The sequence below is a fragment of the Mesoplodon densirostris genome, chromosome 17 (genome assembly GCF_025265405.1).
Source record: "Mesoplodon densirostris isolate mMesDen1 chromosome 17, mMesDen1 primary haplotype, whole genome shotgun sequence".
NCBI lineage: Eukaryota > Metazoa > Chordata > Mammalia > Artiodactyla > Ziphiidae > Mesoplodon > Mesoplodon densirostris.
Genome location: NC_082677.1, coordinates 9,349,339 through 9,375,094, shown reverse-complemented (window position 1 = coordinate 9,375,094; position 25,756 = coordinate 9,349,339). Strand labels below are relative to the sequence as shown.

Genomic DNA, 25,756 nt, shown 5'->3' with positions numbered 1-25,756 from the left:
AGAAGACTATGTGCGCCTCCCCCTCGCTTTTCCTCTTTCCACCCTTGCTAAAATTCTGACTTTCAGGAGAAAGTCCTCTGCTCATCTTTATTTTCCATTTTGTCCCACTTATACTTCTGTGCTTTGGGCACAGGGCAAACACCAGCACTAGAGCCTGGGACGTAGTAGGTGCTCAGTAAATACGAGTCCTCTTGTGTTTTCTTTTCAGCCTGTCCCTTTTGTGGCTCTCTCCAGTTGCCCTCCTTTGAGAGGCAACTAACTTAAATCCAACCCCTTCAAGGCATTCATGATACTGAGTTCTTGGTCTGGGTGGATATAAGCTGGGTTTTCTCAGTAAATTCTAGAATTAAGTCTGAATCACCCCTGAGGAGACGCTATCATTTTAAAGCACCCGGTGAATACTGGAAAGATAGACCAACTACTTGGCCAAAAAGGCATTTCAAGGCCCCTGTTGACAGACTGAGGTTCTCAGAACCTCGGAGCAGCAGCCCCGAGTGTAATGCAGGTGGACTGACACTCAGGGCACAAGCACAGTCCTGCCGACCATGACAAATTTTGGTGATTTGGAAAAAGACTTTCCCACTTCCTTTCTGATTTTTGTCCCTGCAGAGGTCATTCCCCAGAATGGTACAATAAAGGCTTTGGACATCTGTGTGCAGCAGAAGTTGCCAGGATTAGAAACTCTTTTCAGCCCCTCACTGCTGAGGGTCCAGAAACTAAAATCTGAGTTTTCCCCAGTGTGACATCAAACTCAGGGAAGAGGAAGTGAAAGCAAACACTTGTGGGAGAGAGTGTGCATGTGAGAAAGCAAGGGAGAGAGAGAAACCGACTGACAATGCTTAAAAACGGAAGCACTGAGAAGTCGGAGTGTTGAAGATGCAAGAATTTCTGAGAACTTTCCTAGCCTTCCTGGAGACGGCTACATCCCTACTAATATAATATTTTTAAAAATCAGAACATTTATCTATGTTACTTAAAATTAAATGGATTATTCCTTGTGCATTGCCTAATTTGCTATTTAAAGGCTTCTAAGAAGCATATTCTTAACTGTAAATAAATGTATGTATAGCATATGTACATATGTGTGTATATCTCTATCTTTACTGTATATATGTAAAATATCAATTTTATATATAATTGCATATTTTGAAAAGGAACGAGTCTGATTCGGTGAGACCCCTCCTCACCTGGTCCTTTCCAAGTTGTTCTGGGCGCTGTCTCCCCACTGTCCTGTAAGCTGAGCAGAATCTGCTGCTGACACCAAAGTGTGAAAATATGTAGTCTGCCCTGATGTCTTACCAAAGATTAGCCAACCAAAGGAAAACACATTAAATGGTTCTTACATGTTGTCAGCTTGTTTGTGTTATTCAAACACTGAGAGTGGGGTGTTGCATAAAGCAAGGAAAATAATATTTAGTCCTCTTTAAAGCAAAGAAGTGAGTGAGGAGTCGTTCCTGAATTTAAGGCTAGATTACCGCTTGCCATGGAGCCAGCAGATACAGCTTTCAGTGACATGTTAGATGCCTGTGGACCACTGGAGTCAGCCCCGTGACTGAAAGAGAGCCTGCATTTCCCTGCTGATTAGAGCTGAATAGAATACCTTTTGCAGATTCACAGCCAAAGGGAGCCTCTGTGTTTTGTTGAGTTTTCATACTTACATTTCATCATGTTCTTAAATGTCATTCTAGTTGACCAGTGGCCTATTTGGTCACAGTTAATTGGCATTTTCTTACCAACGTATTGCACTGAATTTAACTCTGGACACCAGATGAAGGGAGATGATGGTCACTCAAGAGTCCTGGACCATTTCAGCTTCAGGGAATTCTACTGTTGCTACATATGATGCTCTTAAGATAGAATTCATTGAAGTTTCGCAATCTGAAAGACAGGGTTTTTAAACTAATGTTAAGACCAAAACTGTGTTCTTCAATTAGTTTTAGAAAATATAAACAGGTCTGTTAAATTCCATGTTTCTTCATTAGTCAGTCAAGCTACCTATGCATTTGACCCAACCTTATTTATTATTGTATAGACTAAGCAAATTGACTATCCTTAACCAATTGCTAATGGGTTTAAGTTGGTTTTTTATTGTAATTCAACAGTGCTAGAGAGGAAGATAATTTATTGTGTTTGGTTTCAGGGAGAGATTGGTATCATAACTTAGCAATTCATGCTGGAGAAAAAAGAGTGTTTTCCTTTCTTTTCTTTTTATATTGTATGCGTTTATATAATGTTTTCTTTTATCAGCAATGTGCAATTCTTTTATTGAGAGAAATAAAAATGCTATATATGAGTTCTGTATGGTACCAGTAAAATTATACTGTTTGAATTGTGATCTAGGAATTTTTTGTTTCCTTGCCTACTGAAGAAGGTGGCAGCAAACCCATAATTTTTCATCTGGGCAATGCCCTGTGAGCAAAACAAATTCACTTCTTCCATACATCTTAAATTTAACCACATATGCCAGATTACTTTAATATGCATAGACAAGATCATTAGTGAATTTTAATTTAGCTTAATGCTGATCCTACTCCAGAGATGGGATCATATGTTTTCAGGAAATATGACAGGCACACAAGGATGAATGGTGTCGTGTCACCTAGAGCAGGCCTTTTCCAGCCTTAGCAGCACACGGATCACCCGCAGATATTGTTACAATAAGCCTCTGATTCAGGCAGTCTGAGGTGGACCTGAGATTCTGCATTTTGAACCAGCTTTGGGGATGCCCAGCCTGCCAGCCCAAAGACCACACCTTGAGAAGCTGGGACCTAGAGGATACTTAGAATAAAAGCACACGTGGTTTTATTTCTGACTCCCCTTCTCTTCAAGTTACCTGACTTCTGAATTTTTATGCACATACTAATCACATCACTGCTGCCTAACAACACAGTGCATCTTAAAAAAAAAAAAGATGCAGCAAGCTTGTTTGTCAAATACTACAGTATTTTATTCATTGTTATCTTGCCAATAGAAATAAAATATGATGTTGCCTTTAAATATTATATTTATACCTCATGTATATCTTTACCTCAACTGTTGGTATCAGTCATCAATTGTAAATAAATACTTGCCAAGGCAAAGAAATTTATATACATTAAATATACCCTTTTTTTCTATAAGATACATGTTGGTTTTCATGCTTCATCCTGTAAGTGGAAAACCTGCTTCCTGAGGAAGAGTTCTCTCTAAATAGCTTGCCATGAGCTTGACACCTCAGTACTATAGTCAAATATCCCTCAAATATAAAGATTCATATAAAAGTCTAGATTGTTATCTACAGAACTTCACTAACGGTCTGGGTGCCTTAAGCTATGTCTAAGGCATTATGGTGATGGGTAGGGATTTCTTTTACATTTCATTGTTCTTAAATCTAGAAGTTATAAAAACACTTTTAAGAGTATTTTTATGAAGGACTCAGTGAACTCCAGCTACAATTCCATTTTCACTGAGTGCATAAGAAACTGAGACTTGATGACGTGACTTACGGCTGCACCACTGGACCATGAAGAGTAGCCACATCTGACTCTGAGCCTCTTGCTTTCCATCCTTGTACAGTGAGCCCTCCATATCTGCAGGTTCTGCATCCAAGGATTCAACCAACCACAGATCAAAAATACTCCAGGGGCTTCCCTTGGTGGTGCAGTGGTTGAGAATCTGACTGCCAGTGCAGGGGACATGGGTTCAAGCCCTGGTCTGGGAACATCCCACATGCTGTGGAGCAACTAGGCCCGTGAGCCACAACTACTGAGCCTGCGCGTCTGGAGCTTGAGCTCCGCAACAAAGAGAGGCCGCAATAGTGAAAGGCCCGCACTCCGCAATGAAGAGCGGCCCCCGCTTGCCGCAACTAGAGAAAACCCTCGCACAGAAACGAAGACCCAACACAGCCCAAAATAAATAATTTAAAAACTCCAAAAAAAATTCCAGAAAATTCCAAAAAGCAAAACTTGAATTTGCTGTACACTGGCAGCTATTTACATAGTATTTACATTGTATTTACAGCTATTTACATATCATTTGCATTGTATTAGGTATTACAAGTAATCTAGAGATGATTTAAAGTATATGAGAGTACGTGCATGGGTTATATGCAAATACTACATCACTTTATATAAGGGACTTGAGCAATCCCTGGATTCTGGTACCTGAAGGGAGTCCTGGAGCTAATTTCCTGCAGATACTGAGGGACCACTGTACTTGTTCTATGCGTTATTTCTAAAAGATGATAAAGGTCGCCCCTAATTAAGCAAGCAGGAGCTCTTGAACATTCTCAGCTACAGGCTACAAGCACCACAGCAGCCCAAATGACCACATGCCCACATAAAAATGATCCAAACTCTGCTCTCTGCTCCTCTCCCTCGTCCTTTCTTCCATTACTTGCAAGTTTTGCTTTCATGGGCAAAGGAGGAATTTCGACTGTCCCTTTTCCTCTTCTATGTGAAAGAAGAGAACATGGTCATTCTAGCAGCCACAGGCAACCAGTGTCATCCTGGGACCCTGGAGCATAGGAATTCAAACTTGATTCTGAGTCTACTTCATGAAATCCTTAGGCATGAAACTGTTCTACTTCTTTTTTAATATTTTATTTATTTATTTAGGCTGTGCTGGGTCTTAGTTGCAGCATGCAGGATCTTCACTATGGCGTGTGGCCTTCTTAGTTGCGGCATGCGTGCAGGATCTAGTTCCCTGACGAAGGATCAAACCCGGGCCCCCTGCATTGGGAGCGCAGAGTCTTACCCACTGGACCACCAGGGAAGTCCCTGTTATACTTCTGTCTTTTGATATTTGGCCACAAAAAAAATCAGTCGTATGATTTCTTTTCAGGAAATTAATGTAAAGGGATTAAATAGATCCTAGACAAGTGGAGTGCCATTGGTCCTGTGGCGCTTACAAGGATTCTGAATCGTCCAGGTGGAGATGCCCAGCCACTAGTGGGACATACAGGTGTGAAACATTATGAGAGTGACCAGGGCCCAAAGCTAGAGGTGCATCCCATGTTCACTTCAGTTGTGTTATCCTTGCCTCTCCTGACTACACACATAACGGTCCAGTGATACCAAGCCACTCTTTCACATCTCTGTGACTTGGCATTGACTTTCTCTCCATCTTGTTGGTCATGTGATAGCCTGTTTATTCCTCAAAACCCTATTTGAGCATCATTTGCTCCATGGACTTTCCTGACCACCCATCTGAAATCCACCTGCTTCCTTAAATATTACTCTTATTGCATGAATCACATCTCATTTAGTTATTTGGCAATAAATCTAACTCTCCCACTAGACTATGAGCTCTTAGGGACATGGACCATGTCTTACTCAGCTTTGAAACTCCATCCCGTAGGACACTTTCTGCTATACCATTCTATAAGTATTTAAAATGACCTGGGCATCTGAAAACTGGGCATAAAGATGATAGAAGCCATAGAAATGGAAGTCATAACCTAGTGTGGAGTACTCCAAAGCCAGTAAAATAACTCACATTTTGTGTTTCACTACTTCAACTCTCCAATAGCACAAAGAATGGAGAATTAGCTTCCAATAAGTTAAATGCAACTGTTTCTGAAATTATCAAATGCTGAACATCTGTTTGCAGAAAATAGGACAGTTTGATTAGTTCATTCATCCAACAAATCTGTGTGGAGCGCTCATGATGTGCCAGACACTGTTCTAGGCATTCAGTAACTGAAACAATAAATAAAATCAGTGAAAAAAACAGACAAAGAATCCCTGTCCTCATGGAACTTACGGTCTAGAAGAGAAAACAGCCAAGAAACAAGATAAGTAATTGACCAGGGAAGCTCTACAGAGAAAAATAAAATCAGAGGAAGGAGATTAGATAGTCAGGGAAAAGCTTACCAAGGGCCTGGGGTAAAGAACTATCAAAATGACATGCTGTTTGATTATTTTTCCTCAAGCTCCACTGGAGCTGCTAAAATTACAGTGGAGGGAATGATCAATTCATCAATTGACTGAGACCTTATTCCTTGTGAAGGAAAATAAGTAACGGCAGCAGGAGGAAATGAAGCCTCTGGGAACTACACTTGCTGATGCGTGATGGCTGCGTCTTTCAAGCCCATCAGAAAGCAGGGTTCCAGCAAGCGATGCACAGGTGCTGGAAGCCCGCATGTCCCAGATGGGAACATTCAGTTCTTAGGCCTAGCCTAGATGATAAGTCCCCTGACGTTCTGATTTCCAGATACAAGCATGTCTCCAAGGCCCCCGGATACTTCGCAGAGTTCTAGAGACAAGTGTCTCCACGTGCTCCAAGGCAGGCTCCCTTGTCAGCTTGGTTCATCCTCACACCCACACCCACCCCTGCTGACCATGACCACGACCACTCAGCTCACTGCTGGGACCCACCCTAGCACCAGAGTCCTGGGAGGGGAGGAAGACCCCGTTCTCCCTGTGATACCTCCTTATGGGGCTGCTCCAAGTGCTTCCCTAAATCCCCACAACACACCTGAGACCAGGTGTCACTTGGGATAAGACTCAACCAACACACCAGGGAGACAGTACAAGGTAGGATGTAACTTAAAGCTGCAGCCCCAAGGGGCTCTGCTTCCAGTGCCTTAACTCACACCTGACCCCAGGGGCTCTCACCTCTCCGCCTGCCCCCCCCCACCACGATCAGCCTCCACTCTGGCAACAGTGAACGCCTCCCGCAGGGAAGGGTCTGACCCAGCCCGCCTCACTCCCACGTCCAGGTCTCCAGCTTCAGAATGTGACGAACAACTGCGCTGACGGCAGGAGGAATTCACTCTGGCGGAAGACCCACCTTCACGCTCTGGCCGCGTGGCTCCACCCCAAGACCCAGAAAATCATCACACCAGGGACGCGCGCAGATTCGTTGCCCTAAATCCGAGTCACCTCGGGAAACATCACCATGCTGCTCCTGGGGGCACAGCGGGTGCCAGCCCTATATTGGGCTTCCTCGCCTTCCCTTCCCATCCCTGTGTTCACGTCAAGGGTGGCAGACGCCTCTGCCATCCCCATGGTTATCAGTCATCCCGTCTGCTGAAAAGCTGATTGGTGACATTTTCATATGAATGTTTCAGACAGAGCTGCTCCACTGTAGATTTGCATAATGAAGTCTTTTATCTCCTTATTGGGTATTAGAGGCTTTCTCTCCTGTTACAAGGATTTCAGGCATCAGCAGGTAGGTGGAAGCTATTTTTGGAATACGGAAGAGACTGAAATGCTACTACCACATTAAAAAAAAAGCCTAACCCTGAAAGTCACCTGACCTTGTTGTTCTCTGGTGGTTGGAGTATACGGGTCGTTTCCCCACATGGTCCCTGCTTCCCTGGGGAGGCTTGGGTGCTGTGCTCCCAGGAGAGTCAAAGATGGGAGCTCTGCCTGGATTCAGAAGGGCTCTTCCAAGGAGCCTCCTCCAGCCTGACCCTTCCTTCCCCCGTCTCTCTCCCCCTCCACCACTTCAAAGCTGTCTGAATCTCATCTTTTCTTCTCAGACAGTCCCCACCCCCATTCCTTGGTTTCCAAGCCCGTCAAGCAGTTTTCTGAAGAAATTCCCAAGATGGTGTGTGGTATCCATTTTGTCTCAATCCTGTAATGCACCGCTTTGCCAGGAACTTTGTGCCCAAGAAAGACCCAAGGGAGCATCCAAGAGGTGCCAGCCAGGGATAAGGGACCCCGCCTATCTGGGGGCTGGATTCCCATATACGCCAAATGGACAAGAGTTGAAGACGCTGAGTGAGGAAGGGCCAAACTGGGGAGTACTGGGCAAACAAACAAGACCACTGGATGTGGCGGTGTTCGCTGCTTTTCCTGATGTCCTTCAGTTTCTCTGCTGCTCCCTCACCTACAGGGGAAAACTAAAAGGAAACAGGCACAACTATCAATTCTGTTTGAGCCACAGATAGTGTGCTGCCACAGAGATGGGTGGTTCAAATTACTGTGGAGAAAAGGGCTACCCGATGGTCTGAAATTAAACATGCTCTGGAAGGAGCAGCTGCGGGGGAGCGGTGGGGGGAGGACCACCCATCGCTGGGATCTGTGGGAGCTGCCCTCTGGGACCTCACACACGAAGAACACACACTCCAGAACAGGGCTTCCCTTCTAGAACTGCATGAAACTGAACATTCAGCTCGAAAAAGACTTGGAAGTGGCAAAGGAGAGTGGATTTCTTCTTAGTTTCCTATCAGTTTGCAGTGGTTCCAGTATAAACCCTGCAGCGTATGTGTGAAACATAAAAAACATCAAAGCAGTGATGCAGCATTTCAAAAAAAAATGCAACAGCACTTTGGCTGCCTTGTTCACTTTTCAGACGGTTCTGTGGCTGTCCTGATCTTCCCCATAAATCTCAAAATTCACATTTAACAGAGCCCTGCTCCCCTGTAGTCCTGATGCTGCAAAGCAGGCATCAAGCAGGATCCTTCACATGAAATGAAGGAATTTTAACCAGTCATACATACAGCAACAGTTGTCACTTCTTGAAACTAAGTAAGAACAAGAGGGGGACAGTTTTTCTCTGAAAAGACAGAAGAACACTTTGCAATTTTTGTTCAAGGATTGGGGAGTATAAAACGAACAGCTGCTCGTGTTCCCACATTCCAGTGTCAAGATGTTATGCAGAGATCAGAAATAGACCCAAGGTGACGTCCATCGTGTGAGCCATGCAAATGAGGAAAAGACTCTCCAGTGGCGGTAATTCCCAGGACGAGGGTCAGGCCACTGAAATGGGACAAAGGAATCAAGGCCAGAAGAAGCAGCAAGCAGGATGGCAGTTCTCCATGGCATTCTCCAAGTGGAATTTCGAAGGCTAATGAGGGGAACCACAGTGAACCAGAACTTCAAACCTAGAAGTGTAAACGGCCAGGGAACGTTCTGATGCCCTGTATGCAACAGGTTCTTTATCTTCCTATTTCAGATTATCACCAATCACACATGGAATAAACCTCCCATTAAGTAAAAACTGATAAGATAATGACAGCTGTGTGCATTGGGGCCTTGCTGTTTACCAAGGATTTTTCACACACACTCACATACATGTATATGTGTATACACAATGTAGGTATCAATCCTCACAACAACCCAATGACATAGATACTATTATATCTATTTTTTAGAAGAGTAAGTTGAGGCTAAGAAAGGACTGGTGACTTTCCTGATGTCACCCAACCAGGACTGACACCCAGGCAATCTGAGCTTTGCTCTGCTGCTTCCCTTAATGAGGAGGGTTCCTCTATGACAGAATGATAAAATCAGGAAGCTATGCTGGCTGTTAAGAACACCCAGCGGATTGGCTGAGTGGATCTTCTAAAGAGTGACATTTTGAGTATAATTGCAAATAGTCTCCAACAAGAAGAAGACACCGGGGCTTCCCTGGTGATGCAGTAGTTAAGAATCCACCTGCCAGTGCAGGGGACATGGGTTCAAGCCCTGGTATAGGAAGATCCCACATGCCGTGGAGCAACTAAGCCCGTGCACCACAACTGCTGAGCCTGCGCTCTAGAGCCCACGAGCGACAACTACTGAGCCCACGTGCCACAACCACTGAAGCGGGAGCACCTATAGCCTGTGCTCTGCAACAAGAGAAACCACCGCAATGAGAAGCCCATGCACTGCAATGAAGAGTAGCTCCTGCCCTCTGCAACTAGAGACAGCCTGTGTGCAGCAATGAAGACCCAACGCAGCCAAAAATAAAATAAATAAAATTTAAAAAGAAGACAGCAAGACAGTGGGGTGCACAGCAAGCCTGTTGGTAAGGCCAGACTTGGAAGCAGCAAAGGGCGCATGAGGGAGGGACAACATACCTCCAGCCAGGCTATTCTGTCCCGCCCTCTGCAGCACCTTCTAGGGGAGGGGAGTTGCTAGTGTGAATCACCAAGCTCCGTGACATTGTTTGGAGGCGGTCACAGCATTGCCAGGTGGTACCCATAATGTGTGCTCCTTCCTCTGTGAACGCAGCTGGGCTGCTAAGTACAGCCGGATACATGGATAGATCCCCGTCCCGCCCTGTGGCATGACGGGGCCTGCTCAGTCCTAAGATTTAGGTTCAGAGGCAAGTGGGAGCCCTTGTCCTTTACTATAATTCTCAGACATCTGCACAGCTATTAATAAAGACGTGTTTTGATACCCTTCTGCTATTGTTCCTGTGCACAGAGAGCTTTCCGAGCCTGTGGGAAGGATCACTGATAATAGATGATCAAGATCTCAGCATTCCTGGGGCCCTGGCAATAATTATATCTAATGACATTAAAATTATGTCCTGGGTAATAGGAACATACATATCAATAATTACCTTAAACGTAAATGGATTAAATGCTCCAACCAAAAGACATAGACTGGGGGCTTCCCTGGTGGCACAGTGGTTGAGAACCCGCCTGCCGATGCAGGGGACACGGGTTTGTGCCCCGGTCCGGGAAGATCCCACATGCCACGGAGCGGCTAGGCCCGTGAACCATGGCCGCTGAGCCTGCGGGTCCGGAGCCTGTGCTCCGCAACGGGAGAGGCCACAACAGTGAGAGGCCCACATACCGCAAAAAAAACAAATACACAGACTGGCTGAATGGATACAAAAACAAGACCTGTACATATGCTGTCTACAAGAGACCCACTTCAGACCTAGGGACACATACAGACTGAAAAGTGAGGGGATGGAAAAAGATATTCCATGCAAATGGAAACCAAAAGAAAGCTGGAGTAGCCATTCTCATATCAGACAAAACAGACTTTAAAATAAACACTATTACAAGAGACAAAGAAGGACACTACATAATGATCAAGGGATCAATCCAAGAAGAAGACATAACAATTGTAAATATTTATGCACCCAACACAGGAGCACCTCAATACATAAGGCAAATGCTAACAGCCATAAAAGGGGAAATCAAGAGTAACACATTCATAGTAGGGGACTTAAACACCCCACTTTCACCAATGGACAGATCATCCAAAATGAAAAAAAAAATAAGGAAACACAAGCTTTAAATGATACATTAAACAAGATGGATTTAATTGATACTTATAGGACATTCCATCCAAAAACAACAGAATACACTTTCTTCTCAAGTGCTCATGGAATATTCTGCAGGATAGATCATATCTTGGGTCACAAATCAAGTCTCGGTAAATTTAAGAAAATTTAAATTGTATCAAGTATCTTTTCCGACAACAACACTATGAGACTAGATATCAATTACAGGAAAAAAATCTGTAAAAAATACAAACACATGGAGGCTAAACAATACACTACTAAATTACCAAGAGATCACTGAAGAAATCAAAGAGGAAATCAAAAACACCTAGAAACAAATGACAATGAAAGCACGATGACCCAAAACCTATGTGATGCAGCAAAAGCGATTCTAAGAGAGAAGTTTACAGCAATACAATCTACCTCAAGAAACAAGAAACATCTCAAATAAACAACCTAACCTTACACCTAAAGCAATTAGAGAAAGAGGAACAACAACAACAACAAAAAAAACAAAGTTAGCAGATGGAAAGAAATCATAAAGATCAGATCAGAAATAAATGAAAAAGAAATGAAGGAAATGACAGCAAAGAGGAATAAAACTAAAAGCTGGTTCTTTGAGAAGATAAACAAAATTGATTAGCCAGACTCATCAAGAAAAAAAGGGAGAAGACTCAAATCAACAGAATTAGAAATTAAAAAGGAGAAGTAACAACGGACACTACAGAAATACAAAGGATCTTGAGAGATTACTACAAGCAATTATCTGCCAATAAAATGGACAACCTGGAAGAAATGGGCAAATTCTTAGAAAAGCACAACCTCCCGAGACTGAACCAGGAAGAAACAGAAAATATAAACAGACCAATCACACACACTGCAACTGAAACTGTGATTAAAAATCTTCCAACAAACAAAAGCCCAGGACCAGATGGCTTCACAGGTGAATTCTATCAAACATTTAGAGAAGAGCTAACACCTAGCCTTCTCAAACTCTTCCAAAATATAGCAGAGGGAGGAACACTCCCAAACTCATTCTACGAGGCCACCATCACCCTGATAACAAAACCAGACAAAGATGTCATAAAAGAAGAAAACTACAGACCAGTAACACTGATGAACACAGATGCAAAAATCCTCAACAAAACACTAGCAAACAGAATCCAACAGCACATTAAAAGGATCATACACCATGATCAAGTGGGGTTTATCCCAGGAATGCAAAGATTCTTCAGTATACGCAAATCAATCAATGTGATAAACCATATTAACAAACTGAAGGATAAAAACCATATGATCATCTCAATACATGCAGAAAAAGCTTTCGACAAAATTCAACACCCACTTACGATAAAAACTCTCCAGAAAGTAGGCAGAGAAGTAACTTAACCTCAACATAATAAAGGCCATATATGACAAACCCACAGCCAACATCATCCTCAATGGTGAAAAACTGAAACCATTTCCACTAAGATAAGGAACAAGACAAGGTTGCCCACTCTCACCACTATTATTCAACAGTTTTGGAAGTTTTAGCCACAGCAATCAGAGACGAAAAAGAAATAAAAGGAATCTAAATCGGAAAAGAAGAAGTAAACCTGTCACTGATTGCAGATGACGTGATAGTATACATAGAGAATCCTAAAGATGCTACCAGAAAACTACGAGAGCTAATCAATGAATTTGGTAAAGTAGCAGGATACAAAATTAATACACAGAAATCTCTTGCGTTCCTATATACAACTGATGAAAAATCGGAAAGAGAAATTAAGGAAACACTCCCATTTACCATTACAACAAAAAGAATAAAATACCTAGAAATAAATCTACCTAAGGAGACAAAAGATCTATATAAAGAAAACTATAAGACACTGATGAAGGAAATTAAAGATGATACAGATGGAGACATATACCATGTTCTTGGATTAGAAGAATCAACACTGTGAAAATGACTATACTATCCAATGCAATCTACAGATTCAATGCAATCCCTCTCAGACTAAAGCATTTTTCACAGAACTAGAACAAAACCTTTCACATTTCGTATGGAAACACAAAAGACCCCGAATAGCCAAGGCAATCTTAAGAAAGAAAAATGGAGCTGGAGGAATCGGGCTCCCTGACTTCAGACTATACTACAAGTCTACAGTAATGAAGACAGTATGGTACTGGCACAAAAACAGAAATATGGATCAATGGAACAGGATTGAAAGCCCAGAGATAAATCCACGCACATATGGTCACCTTATCTTTGATAAAGGAAGCAACGATATACAATGGAGAAAAGACAGCCTCTTCAATAATTGGTGCTGGGAAAAATCAACAGCTGCATGTAAAAGAATGAAATTAGAACACTCCCTAACACCATACACAAAAATAAACTCAAAATGGATTAAAGGGGCTTCCCTGGTGGCGCAGTGGTTGAGGGTCCGCCTGCCGATGCAGGGGACACGAGTTCATGCCCCGGTCTGGGAGGATCCCACATGCCGCGGAGCGGCTGGGCCCGTGAGCCATGGCCGCTGAGCCTGCGCGTCCGGAGCCTGTGCTCCACAACGGGAGAGGCCACAACAGTGAGAGGCCCGCAAAAAAAAAAAAAAAAAAAAAAAAAAATGGATTAAAGACCTAATGTAGGGCCAGAGACTATAAAAGTCTTAGAGGAAAACATAGGCAGAACACTCTATGACATAAATCACAGCAAGATCCTTTTTGACCCACCTCCTAGAGATATGGAAATAAAAACAAAAATAAACAAATGGGACCTAATGAAACTTGAAAGCTTTTACACAGCAAAGGAAACCATAAACAAGATGAAAAGACAACCCTCAGATTGGGCAAAAATATTTGCAAACAAAGCAACTGACAAAGGATTCATCTCCAAAATATAAAAGCAGCTCATGCAGCTCAATATCAAAAAAACCAACAACCCAATCCAAAAATGGGCAGAAGACCTAAATAGACATTTCTACAAAGAAGATATACAGATTGCCAACAAACACATGAAAGGATGCTCAACATCACTAATCATTACAGAAATGCAAATCAAAACTACAATGAGCTATCACCTCACACCGGTCAGAATGGCCATCATTAAAAAATCTACAAACGATAAATGCTGGAGAGGGTGTGGAGAAAAGAGAACCCTCTTGCACTGTTGGTGGGAATGTAAATTGATACAGCCAGTATGGAGAACAGTATGGAGGTTCCTTATAAAACTAAAACTAGAACTACCATACAACCCAGCAATCCCACTACCGGGCATATACCCTGAGAAAACCATAATTTGAAAAGAGTCATGTACCACAATGTTCATTGCAGCTCTGTTTACAATAGCCAGGACATGGAAGCAACCTAAGTGTCCATCGACAGTTGAATGGGTAAAGAAGATGTGGCACATTTGTACAATGGAGTATTACTCAGCCATAAAAAGAAATTAAATTGAGTTATTTGTAGTGAGGTGGATGGACCTAAAGACTGTCATACAGAGTGAAGTAAGTCAGAAAGAGAAAAACAAATACCATATGCTAACACATACATATGGAATCTAAAAAAAAAAAAATGCTTCTGAAGAACCTAGGGGCAGGACAGGAATAAAGACGCAGACATGGAGAATGTACTTGAGGACATGGGGAGGGGGAAGGGTAAGCTGGGACGAAGTGAGAGAGTGGCATGGACATATATACACTACCAAACGTAAAATAGATAGCTAGTGGGAAGCAGCCGCATAGCACAGGGAGATCAGCTCCGTGCTTTGTGACCACCTAGAGGGGTGGGATAGGGAGGGTGGGAGGGAGATGCAAGAGGGAGGAGATAGGGTGATATATGTACACATATAGTTGATTCAGTTTGTTATACAGCAGAAACTAACACACCATTGTAAAGCAATTATACTCCAATAAAGATGTTTAAAACAAAAAAATTATGTCCTGTTTCCTAAAAACAGGGCAAAATACCAAGAACAGATTCAAGAGATGGGCATAACACCTATGAGCAGCATCAGGAAGTCTGAAACCCATCACGTATTGAAATTTTCAGAATGTATTGAGGACGGCAAAAAATAAGCAATAATAATAAAGACTTGTAAAATGCATATTTAGTGCAAGAATAAAGAGAAGGGATAGACCTGTGCTTGACGTGGATGATGGTATATCTGTAGAAGACAAAAAGAAAGCAAAAAGATTTCTTCCTTATAGCATCCTCAACTTTCCAACCATAAACATCTCCCTCCTGAATAATGTAGAACAATACCTGGTTCAGAGGGTGGTTTAAAAATATGTCCACAAATTACTCACCTCCAGCCTTCAAGAGGTGGAGCTTAATTCTCCTCTCCTTGAGTGTGGGCTGTGTTTAGTGACTTGCTTCTAAGAAATAGAATGTGGTCGAAAGAACAGAGAGTGATTCATTTCTCTTGGGTAGATACCTAGGAGCAGAATTGCTGGACCATGTAATGTATTTTTGTTTAACATTTTAAGAAACTACCAAACTATTTTCCAAAGTGGATGTGCATTTTACCCTCCCACTAACAAAGCATAAGGATTCCAGTTTCTCCACATCCTTGTCCACCTTTTGGGTTACAGACATCTTAGTGGGTGAGAAGTCATTCCGTTTAAAATGCTGGTCACTGTTTTAAACTTTAAACAAAAATAGAAGTTCTAATTGATCACAGGAAATGATAGAATTCAATTAACTCAAGTCTGGTTCTTTGTTTTACAGTCACTCATTGTTTATCTCAAATATACAGTCCAAACAATCACAGGGTTGGAAACAGGAACTGAATTATGCCCAAAGCAAGGTAGAACAATTCCAAACTCTCACCTGTTGTTGCTCTTATTTTCTTACTGTTGAAACAAACCCACACAGCCGGATCTGCCTGTGTCAGGGCCTGACTGTAGTTGAGAGTCCTCTGAGTTAACTTCCTAGTAGATTAAAAAGCTTATTAAAGGATATATAATCAAATATGTTAATTGGAAGCTTACATATATTCTGCTAAAACTCAGCAGTAACTGCAACGATTGATATAGAACAAAGAAAAATAAAATATCTCACTAAAAGAATTTAGAACTGCCAGCTCATGGTGATAATAAAAAGCAGATCAAATTTTAGTTTTCTCAGTTTTTAAATTTCCACAGATGCTGCAATAATGAACCGCCTCTTACTTGTTTGTACTCCAGCCAGAAGCTCTGACTCTTTGTAGTCAGGCTGCCAGGGACCATTCCCCATCACTCCAGGAGGAAGCTGGGAAGAACACTGACTTCTTACTGGCTGGTGCATTTTTAAAGCCAAGGGTGAATTGTAACTGTTTAAGTTATCACCTTTGTAAATTGCCAAAGGACAATTTAATGACAACTTGTATAAGAAGCAGTGAAGAGGGTGAGATGAAGAGCACATTTCTGCCCTTGCTCCCTAGACCCTTGTCGGAAATCCTCTTGGGCTGTGCCTTATGCTGACATGTGCTCACTGTGCCTTTTCCAGATGCCACCTTATGAGTAAGGAAAGTGCTCTAAATGAACACAGCTTCACTGGGACATCACAGACAATAGATTTAATTAAGAACAGGGGAAAGAACAGGGAATTAAGAAAGTCAAATACATTCCTTCCCAGCTGAAGACATGGGCCAGTACGGGGGAAGAGTGGGTATCTAGGCTGGGGAACCCCTCAAACGTAGGCACGCATGGGGGAAGACCCTTGAGAAGCACTCTCAGGGGGCCAGGCAGAAAAGTACAGACACCTTAAAACAACAATAAGCCTCCCAGTTCAAAGTGACTGGAAGCTGGTTCTATAGAACCAGGAAGAACGTTCTGCCCAGAGGGGCAGCTGGTCAGTCTTGGAACCACAAGAAAGGAAATCTAAGAGGGGAACACTGGGAATGCCCATCGGATAGGCCTGCCTGGGCAAGAGAGCATCAGGGCAGTGGGCTTCCAGGGCCTCGCTCCTCTGTCAGTGGCCTCTCCCCGAGGGACACACATGCCACCAGCATCCTGTCCCCCATCTCACTGAATTCTGTTCTGTGCTCACCAAGCAACCTTCAAGTGTGATTTCCTGCCCACAAGTGGGGCCTCACGGGGAGATAACACACACGCAGAGTGGGAAGGTGTTTTTGGTCCTCAGAGCAGAGCCGCAGGTCTACATGGGAATGGAGGGACTGGGGAGAAGAAGAGTGAGTGGAGAAAAGCTTCATAAAGGGCTTCCAGGTCACAGAAAGCATCAGTCTACCGCCCCCTCTCCACCCGGGCGCCTTCCTTTGTATCTGAGCCCTGAGGTGTTAGTGCCATAGCAGGGCACAGGGAGTTTTAGAGAATCACCATTTCCAACCCTAGTGACATTTGCATGATTGTGGATTCTCAAAAATAAGTGCCCGTAGATTAAGGTAGAGTCCTCAGGCGTGGACATCTGAGGGCTACGAAGGGCTCACAAACACTGAGTCCCCTCCATAACGACAGCCTCAAAATCCAGCTGTTTTCAAAGAACTGATACGCAAAGCATCATGATGCACATTTAAATTGTGGCAGCCATTCTTCTTAGTGGTATTTTAACATCTCTGAAATTCAGATTAAGGAGGGGGTCATACAAAGTGGCAAAATTCACCGGGGAGTCTTTTGTTGTCATTGTTTAATGTGACCATGCTCCCAAAAATACTTGCCCATAATTGCCCTTCTCTACAGGACCAAAACGGTTCTTAGCACCATGTCAAGCGCAGTTTCTAAGAAACCTGAAACTTCCCGAAACTTGATTTTTTGTTTTGTTTTTTGCGGACAAACTATGAAAGGTTTATTCTCAAATATTGGGACTTGACCCTCCATCCTTCCACATTAGTGCGAGCACCAAAGCAATTCCATGTACTGTTTTCTAACACACAAAAACTGTTCATCTCAGGCTACTCAGGCTAGAGACAGGTAAGGCGTGAGTGAGTAATGAGTCTGATCTGAGAGCATTTGTAGAGGAAAACAACGCGGCACTTCCCCTGAGGAGACAGCAGTGACCACCCCCTCGCCCCCAGCCAGTGTGGGCCGGATCCGTCCCGTCCATTTAGCTTTGAGAGCCTGAGTTTCCCCTCCAAGATCTGTACCAAGGGTCATTAAAAAGTACATTTGCCTTAAAGGTTAGTTAATGTAACAATGGGTTTTAACTAACCATGTGATCTATCAATAAGAAGAGATCCTGGGTCTTCAAAGATATCATAAGACAAAAGTCAAGGAAACCAGGCAGACAGATGATGGCCCTGGAGAAGAAGTAATCACCCAACAGGAAGGAGAAAACCAGGGGGAAGGGGTAACTGTACGGCAGGACCACCCTGGAGAGGTCAGTAACACCCCCTGCAGACATTCTTTATTTCCCAAGTGAGTAGGTGGCCTTGAAAATCTGGTCTCACAGTTTAACTGGCATTCCCAGTGTCAGGAGTTATCGCGCAAAGTCTTCTACAGGCATGGTCCCTGCTTCTCTTCCTAATGTGCTGTAACTCCAGGAATTAAGAGAAATGTAGCTCTTCGGAAGTTCCCTTGTATAGATTTCTAGTTTCTCTTTAATTAAAACATTTAATAATACAAAGCTGGTGCAACAACTGGCAGGTCCATTAAACTGTCAAACGTGGCAAAATGGTTGTGCAATGCTCTGTCTTTTTCTGTGGCTCGCACACACATCTGACAAATGGAATGATAAAGAAATGTGGAGATCCTGTGTTTATTTAAGTAGGCTGCAGAGATGAAAAGGAACTCTCCTCAGTGTGCTGACTGGAACATAATTGCTGACAGAATAGCAGCTACAGGAACAATAAGGTAGAAAAGTCAGGTCTTATGAAAAGTGACTGAAAGCTTGCCTATCGGTAGCCTGGCATTCCTTTATTTTTTATTATTCCACAAAGGGAACATAAATGGGGATCATGCTAGCTTTTTAAATAGTTCAATTCCTTCCCCCTCTTATTTATTCCTTCCTTCTTTCCTACCTTCCTTTCTTTCTTCCTAAACCACACTAAGTATCCTGTGTTAACAACCTAGTGTTGTAAACACATACACGCATTCACAAATGCACATATACACGAGTTTCTTCCTTGTATATTAGTATTACTTAGAGAAATATAGTACCATACATCTCTGCAGCTTGATTTTTGTCACTCAATAATACTTCATAGAAATCCTCACCAAGTGTACAGACTTTGCTATAGTTTATGCTTTTTAATGGCTGCATAATATTCTATGAAATTTTAAAATATTTTCTTTTGAAGACTGATTCAACCATTCTTCTATGGGGATTCACTTTGTTTCAGAATTTTAACTGTATGAAAAATGCTGTAATAAACATCATGGTACATATATTTTTATGAAATTATTATGTATTTTTATTTCTTTGGAATAGCTTCTCAGGAATGAGACTGGTGGATCGAAGTGTATGTGAAGTTTTATTCTCAGAAGATATTGCCATACTGCAATTAATATTTAACTTGCAGAGTATGACAGTACCTTTTCCTGTGCATCCTTACCTCTAAAGAGTGTGATGGTGTTATGTTCTATTATATTTGTATTAAATACATGGTTTTAAAGGGATATTGTATTGTTACTTTAATTTGCATTTCTCTGATTACTGATAATTTTGAGTATCCATAGGTTTATGGCCATTATATCCACGTTTGGATAAATTATCCATTCATATTTATTTTCTATTATTTGTTGCCATTAGTAAGAACTCTTAGTATTTTAAAGATATTAACTTTGTTTTAATCATCTGTGATGCAAATTTATTTTTAACTATACAATTTCTCATTGACCTTGTTTAAATCTTCTATAGCTTTTGGTTTCTTGTCTTGGTTAAGAACAGTCTCTACAAACCCTAAATTGTATGTACAGGCTCCTAGATTTTCTTCTGTAATTTAAGTCATTCATTCATCTATCTATTCATTGATTTATTTTTACATTTAATTTTTTGCTTTGAAGCCTTCAGTTATCTGGAATTTATTTCTATAAATGCTGAGAGACGTGTACATTTCCATTTTCTTCCAGCTGCATGGTCAACTGAGCCAGCACCTTCCAGCTCACACTGAATTAAAATATCAACTTCAAAATAGATTAAAATAGTGTACATTTGGAATGTATACCAAGATTTTCCATTCAATTCCTCTACCATATTTATTTATTTTAAAAACCAATGCCTTATTTATTTGATTATAGTTGGTTTATAGTATGCTTTAATATCTGCACTCACTAGTCTTCTTTGTATACACTTTATTCTTGGGCTTTTTATTTTTCCAAATAAGCTTTAAGATCTTTTTATATTGTTTTTAAATGCTATGATTCTAATTGGAATTGCAGTATATATCATAATTAATGTTAAATGTAAATATTATATGTACATGAATACAGGGAATTTTAGAAGCTCTAACATTTAAATTATTTTAGTCTATACATCTAAGAACTTAGTATGATTTTCCATTTGTTTGAGTCTTGTTTTCAGGAGGTAATAGTTGTCTTCCCACAGTATTTCTTTGCATTTTATTGTAACCACAGATTAATTTTTCCCATTTTCATGGTTAGGTCATTTCTGCTATTGATTGTTATATGTATTTTTATATCTATCTGTCTTACCAATTCAAGTATTTTTTCCTTATGTCTCTTGGGTTTTCCAGGAATATAATAATATCATCAAGAAAAAGAGTTTTATCCTTTCTTTATCAATGTTTATACAAATTATTTTACTATCTTTTCTCACTGCATTTGCTAGAACTTTTAAAACAACGTTGAATGATAATGGCAAGAACAAGCAATCTTATCTAGTTCCTGGTCATAATTAAAGTAATTTCAGTGGTCTGCTATTTAGAATAATGTTTGCCAGTGTTTTGTAGTCTTTATCAAATTTACAAATGTTCCTCCTGTACATATTTTCCTGAAGTTCTTATTAAGGATAGCTGCCAAATGTTTATCAAGATGGCTTTTCAACATCTATTGACATGTTAATTTACTTTTCTGCTTTAATTTGTTGTGTAATGAATCATATTGCTTGATTTCCTGATACCAATGCAACCTTGCATTCTTGCAATAAACTCTACTTGGCCATAGTTTATTAGTCCGTTAATATTCAATACATGACTGGATTATTGTAGCTAATATCACATTTAGAATTTTCTGCATCTAGTGTACTCTTGGTCTTTTTGCAGTACTATTTTTATCAGGTTGCAGTAATAAGATTGGCCTCATAAATACAATGAGAACTTGTCTGTCTCCTTCTATAGTCTTAAATAATTTAAATTACATCAGAAATGCTTGCCCTCTAAGGTTAAATAGTGTTCAGCTATGCAATTATCAAATCCTGTTAACATTTTCAATAATACATTTTTAATCTATTTTCTAATCTCTCCTATGGCACTCAAACTATTCAAAATTTCTACTTCTTCAATGAATTTTAAAATTTTATATTTTCCTAGGAAATCAACAATGTTTTCTAGATTTCTAAATTACTTTACTGAGATTAAGACTTTCTGTGTGGTCAAGAACCTGATCAACTATTTTTGTAAATATTACATGGACACTACAAAACTACATGTTCTTTGGGAGTCAATAAATAGATTTGTGTTTAATAAATAGAAATTTATTGAATCCATCTTGTAGACACTAGCTATAGGCTTAGGAGAAACAGGCTAACTTTCTACCTTTGTCCCTTCTCTCATCTTCAAACTTTTTTTATAAAGGTGTTCACCACACCTGTCCCCAGTGGCTGGGTAACTTGTATTTATGCATAGGTCTCAGTTTTATGTCACTTTCCCCAGGAAGTCCTCCTTCATACCCTATACTCAGTTGGGGAATAGATTCATGATACAAAGAACATTTTCTTCTTGGCACTTGTCTTATTGGTCATTATACTGTTATTTGTATAAGTAATAAAGCAATATCTTTCTTATGATCTAGTAACTTCCACGAGGATGGAATGTTTGCTTTATCTTATCTGCAAAACATAGTTAAACACAACAGAGTTTAACTGGCACACAGTAGGCACGCAATATATATTTCTTATATGAATGAATGAATGAATGAATAAATGAATGGTCTGGTATTCAGAGGAGATATAAATTAAGGAACCATCACTGGCAGTTTTCCACTGTGTGGCTGGAAACCCAGTCTGCAACATCACGGAACCTTGAAGCAGACATGCAAGAAAGAAGCAAAGTTGAGAGATGGAGGAAAGGAAAATTTCCCAGCTCACAACAGAACATCAGTCCCTCTTTAAAGTTTGTATCGGAGGCCCAACTTCATCCCAGTCCTTGGGTTCCTGAGACGTGCTGTAGCCTTGTAATTCGACTTTTTGCTGAAGCTAAAAACAAAACCAGATTTCCTTAGTTTTTTCCTAATGTCCACTTCCTGTCCCAGGATCCCATCCAGGACACCACATAGCATTTTTTATAACATTTTTATTGGAGTATAATTGCTTTGCAATGGTGTGTTAGTTTCTGCTGTATAACAAACTGAATCAGGTATACATATACATATATCCCCGTATCTCCTCCCTCTTGCGTCTCCCTCCCACCTTCCCTATCCCACCCCTCTAGGTGATCACAAAGCACCAAGCTGATCTCCCTGTGCTATGAGGCTGCTTCCCACTAGCTATCTATTTTACATTTGGTAGTGTATATATGTCCATGAAACTCTCTTTGTCCCAGCTTACCCTTCCCCCTCCCCATGTCCTCAAATCTATTCTCTACGTCGTTGGCTTTATTCCTGTCCTGCCCCTAGGTTCTTCAGAAGCTTTTTTTTTTTTAATTCCATATAGGTGTTAGCATACGGTATTTTTCTCTTTCTGACTTAGCTTCACTCTGTATGACAGTCTCTAGGTCCATCCACTTCACTACAAATAACTCAATTTCATTTCTTTTTATGGCTCAGTAATATCCCACTGTATATATGTGCTACATCTTCTTTATCCATTCATCTGTCAATGGACACTAGGGTTGCTTCCACATCCTGGCTATTGTAAACAGAGCTGCAATGAATATTGTGCTACATGACTCTTTTTGAATTACAGTTTTCTCAGGATATATGTCCAGTAGTGGGATTGCTGGGTCATATGGTAGTTCTATTCTTAGTTTTTAAGGAACCTCCATGCTGTTCTCCATACTGGCTGTATCAATTTACATTCCTACCAACAGTGCAGGAGGGTTTCCTTTTCTCCACACCCTCTCCAGCATTTATTGTTTGTAGATTTTATGACAATGGCCATTCTGACCGGTGTGAGGTGATACCTCATTGTAGTTTTGATGTGCATTTCTCTAATGATTAGTGATGTTGAGCATCCTTTCATGTGTTTCTTGGCAATCTGTATATGTTCTTTGTAGAAATGTCTATTTAGGTCTTCTGCCCATTTTTGGATTGGGTTGTCGGTTTTTTTGATATTGAGCTGCATGAGCTGCTTTTATATTTGGCTTCATTTGCAAATATTTTCTCCCATTCTGAGGGTTGTCTTTTAATCTTGTTTATGGTTTCCTTTGCTGTGAAAAAGCTTTTAAGTTTCATTAGGTCCCATTTGTTTATTTTTGTTTGTATTTCCATTTCTCTAGGAGGTGGGTCAAAAAGGATCTTGCTGTGATTTATATCATAGAGTGTTCTGCCTACGTTTTCCTCTAAGAGTTTTATAGTGTCTGGCCTTACATTTAGGTTTTGAATCCATTTTGAGTTTATTTTTGTGTATGGTGTTAGGGAGTGTTCTAATTTCATACTTTTACATGTAGCTGTCCAGTTTTCCCAGCACCACTTATTGAAGAGGCTGCCTTTTCTCCACTGTATATCCTTGCCTCCTTTATCAAGTTAAGGTGACCATATGTGTGGGGGTTTATCTCTGGGCTTTCCATCCTGTTCCATTGATCTATATTTCTGTTTTTGTGCCAGTACCATACTGTCTTCATTACCATAGCTTTGTAGTATAGTCTGAAGTTAGGGAGCCTGATTACTCCAGCTCCATTTTAATTTCTGAAGATTGCTTTGGCTACTCAGGGTCTTTTGTCTTCCATACAAATTGTGAAATTTTTTGTTCTAGTTCTGTGAAAAATACCATTGGTAGTTTGATAGGGATTGCACTGAAACTGTATATTGCATTGGGTAGTAGAGTCATTTTCACAATGTTGATTCCTCCAATCCAAGAACATGGTATATCTCTCCATCTGTTTGTATCATCTTTAATTTCTTTCATCAGTGTCTTATAGTTTTCTGCATACAGGTCTTTTCTCTCCTTAGGTAGGTTTATCCCTAGGTATTTTGTTCTTTTTGTTGCAATGGTAAAGGAGAGTGTTTCCTTAATTTCTTCTTCTGATTTTTCATCATTAGTGTATAGGAATGCCAGAGATTTCTATGCATTAATTTTGTATCCTGCTACTTTACCAAATTCATTGATTAGCTCTAATAGTTTTCTGGTAGCATCTTTAGGATTCTTTATGTATAGTATCATGTCACCTGCAAACAGTGACAGGTTTACTTCTTCTTTTTTGATTTGGATTCCCTTTATTTCCTTTTCGTCTCTGATTGCTGTGGCTAAAACTTCCAAAACTATGTTGAATAACAGTGGTGAGAGTGGGAAACCTTCTCTTGTTCCTGATCTTGGTGGAAATGGTTTCAGTTTTTCACCATTGAGAACGATGTTGGCTGTGGGTTTGTCATATATGGCCTTTATTGTGTTAAGTTCCCTCTATGCCTACATTCTGGAGGGCTTTTATCATAAATGGGTGTTGAATTTTGTCAAAAGCTTTATCTGCATCTATTGAGATGATCATATGGATTTTCTCCTTCAATTTGTTAATATGGTGTATCACATTGATTGATTTGCGTACATTGAAGAATCCTTGCATTCCTGGAATAAACCCCACTTGATCATGGTGTACAATCCTTTAAATGTGCTGTTGGATTCTGCTTGCTAGTATTTTGTTGAGGATTTTTGCACCTATGTTCATCAGTGATATTGGCCTGTAGTTTTCTTTTTTGTGATATCTTTGTCTGGTTTTGGTATCAGGGTGATGGTGGCCTCGTAGGATGAGTTTGGGAGTGTTCCTTCCTCTGCTATAATTTGGAAGAGTATGAGAAACATAGGTTTTAGCTCTTCTGTAAACGTTTGATAGAATTCACCTGTGAAGCCATCTGGTCCTAGGCTTTTGTTTGTTGCAAGATTTTTTTTAAATTTTATTTATTTATTTATTTATTTTGGGTTGCATTGGGTCTTCATCGCTGCACGCAGGCTTTCTCTAGTTGTGGGAAGCAGGGGCCCCTCCCCATTGTGGTGCACGGGCTTTTCACTGTGGTGCCCTCTCTTGCTGCAGAGCACGGGCTCCAGGCGCACAGGTCTCAGTAGCTGTGGCCTGCGGGCTCTAGAGCTCAGGCTCAGTAGTTTTGTCACACAGGCTCAGTTGCTCTGGGGCATGTGGGATCCTCCCGGACCAGGGATAGAACCAGGGTCCCCCCCCCCCCACATTAGAGGGCGGATTCTCAACCACTGTGCCATCAGGGAAGTCCCTGTTGGAAGTTTTTAAATCACAGTTTCAATTTCAGTGGTTGTGATTGGTCTGTTTATATTTTCTATTTCTTCCTGGTTCAGTCTCGGAAGGTTGTGCTTTTCTAAGAATCTGTCCATTTCTTCCAGGTTGTCCATTTTATTGGCAGATAGTTGCTTGTAGTAATCTCTCATGATCCTTTGTATTTCTGCAGTGTCAGTTGTTACTTCTCTTTTTTCATTTCTAATTCTACTGATTTGAGTCTTCTTTTTTTTTCTTGATGAGTCTGGCTAATGGTTTATCAATTTTGTTTATCTTCTCAAAGAACCAGCTTTTAGTTTTATTGATCTTTGCTATCGTTTCCTTCATTTCTTTTTA

At 40.9% G+C, this 25,756-nt stretch overlaps 1 protein-coding gene across 5 annotated transcripts in view; it reads left to right on the top strand.

Moving 5' to 3' along the window:
- Positions 1 to 2,982, top strand: part of STARD13 (StAR related lipid transfer domain containing 13) — a 253,253-nt gene extending 250,271 nt beyond the window's left edge. For all 5 annotated transcript variants that reach the window (XM_060079645.1, XM_060079643.1, XM_060079642.1 and 2 more), the window contains one exon: positions 610 to 2,982. In XM_060079645.1, coding sequence (XP_059935628.1) covers positions 610 to 727 — 118 coding nt within the window. In that variant the 3' untranslated portion in view covers positions 728 to 2,982. The remainder of the gene's footprint in view (positions 1 to 609) is intronic.
- Positions 2,983 to 25,756: the final 22,774 nt, after the last annotated feature.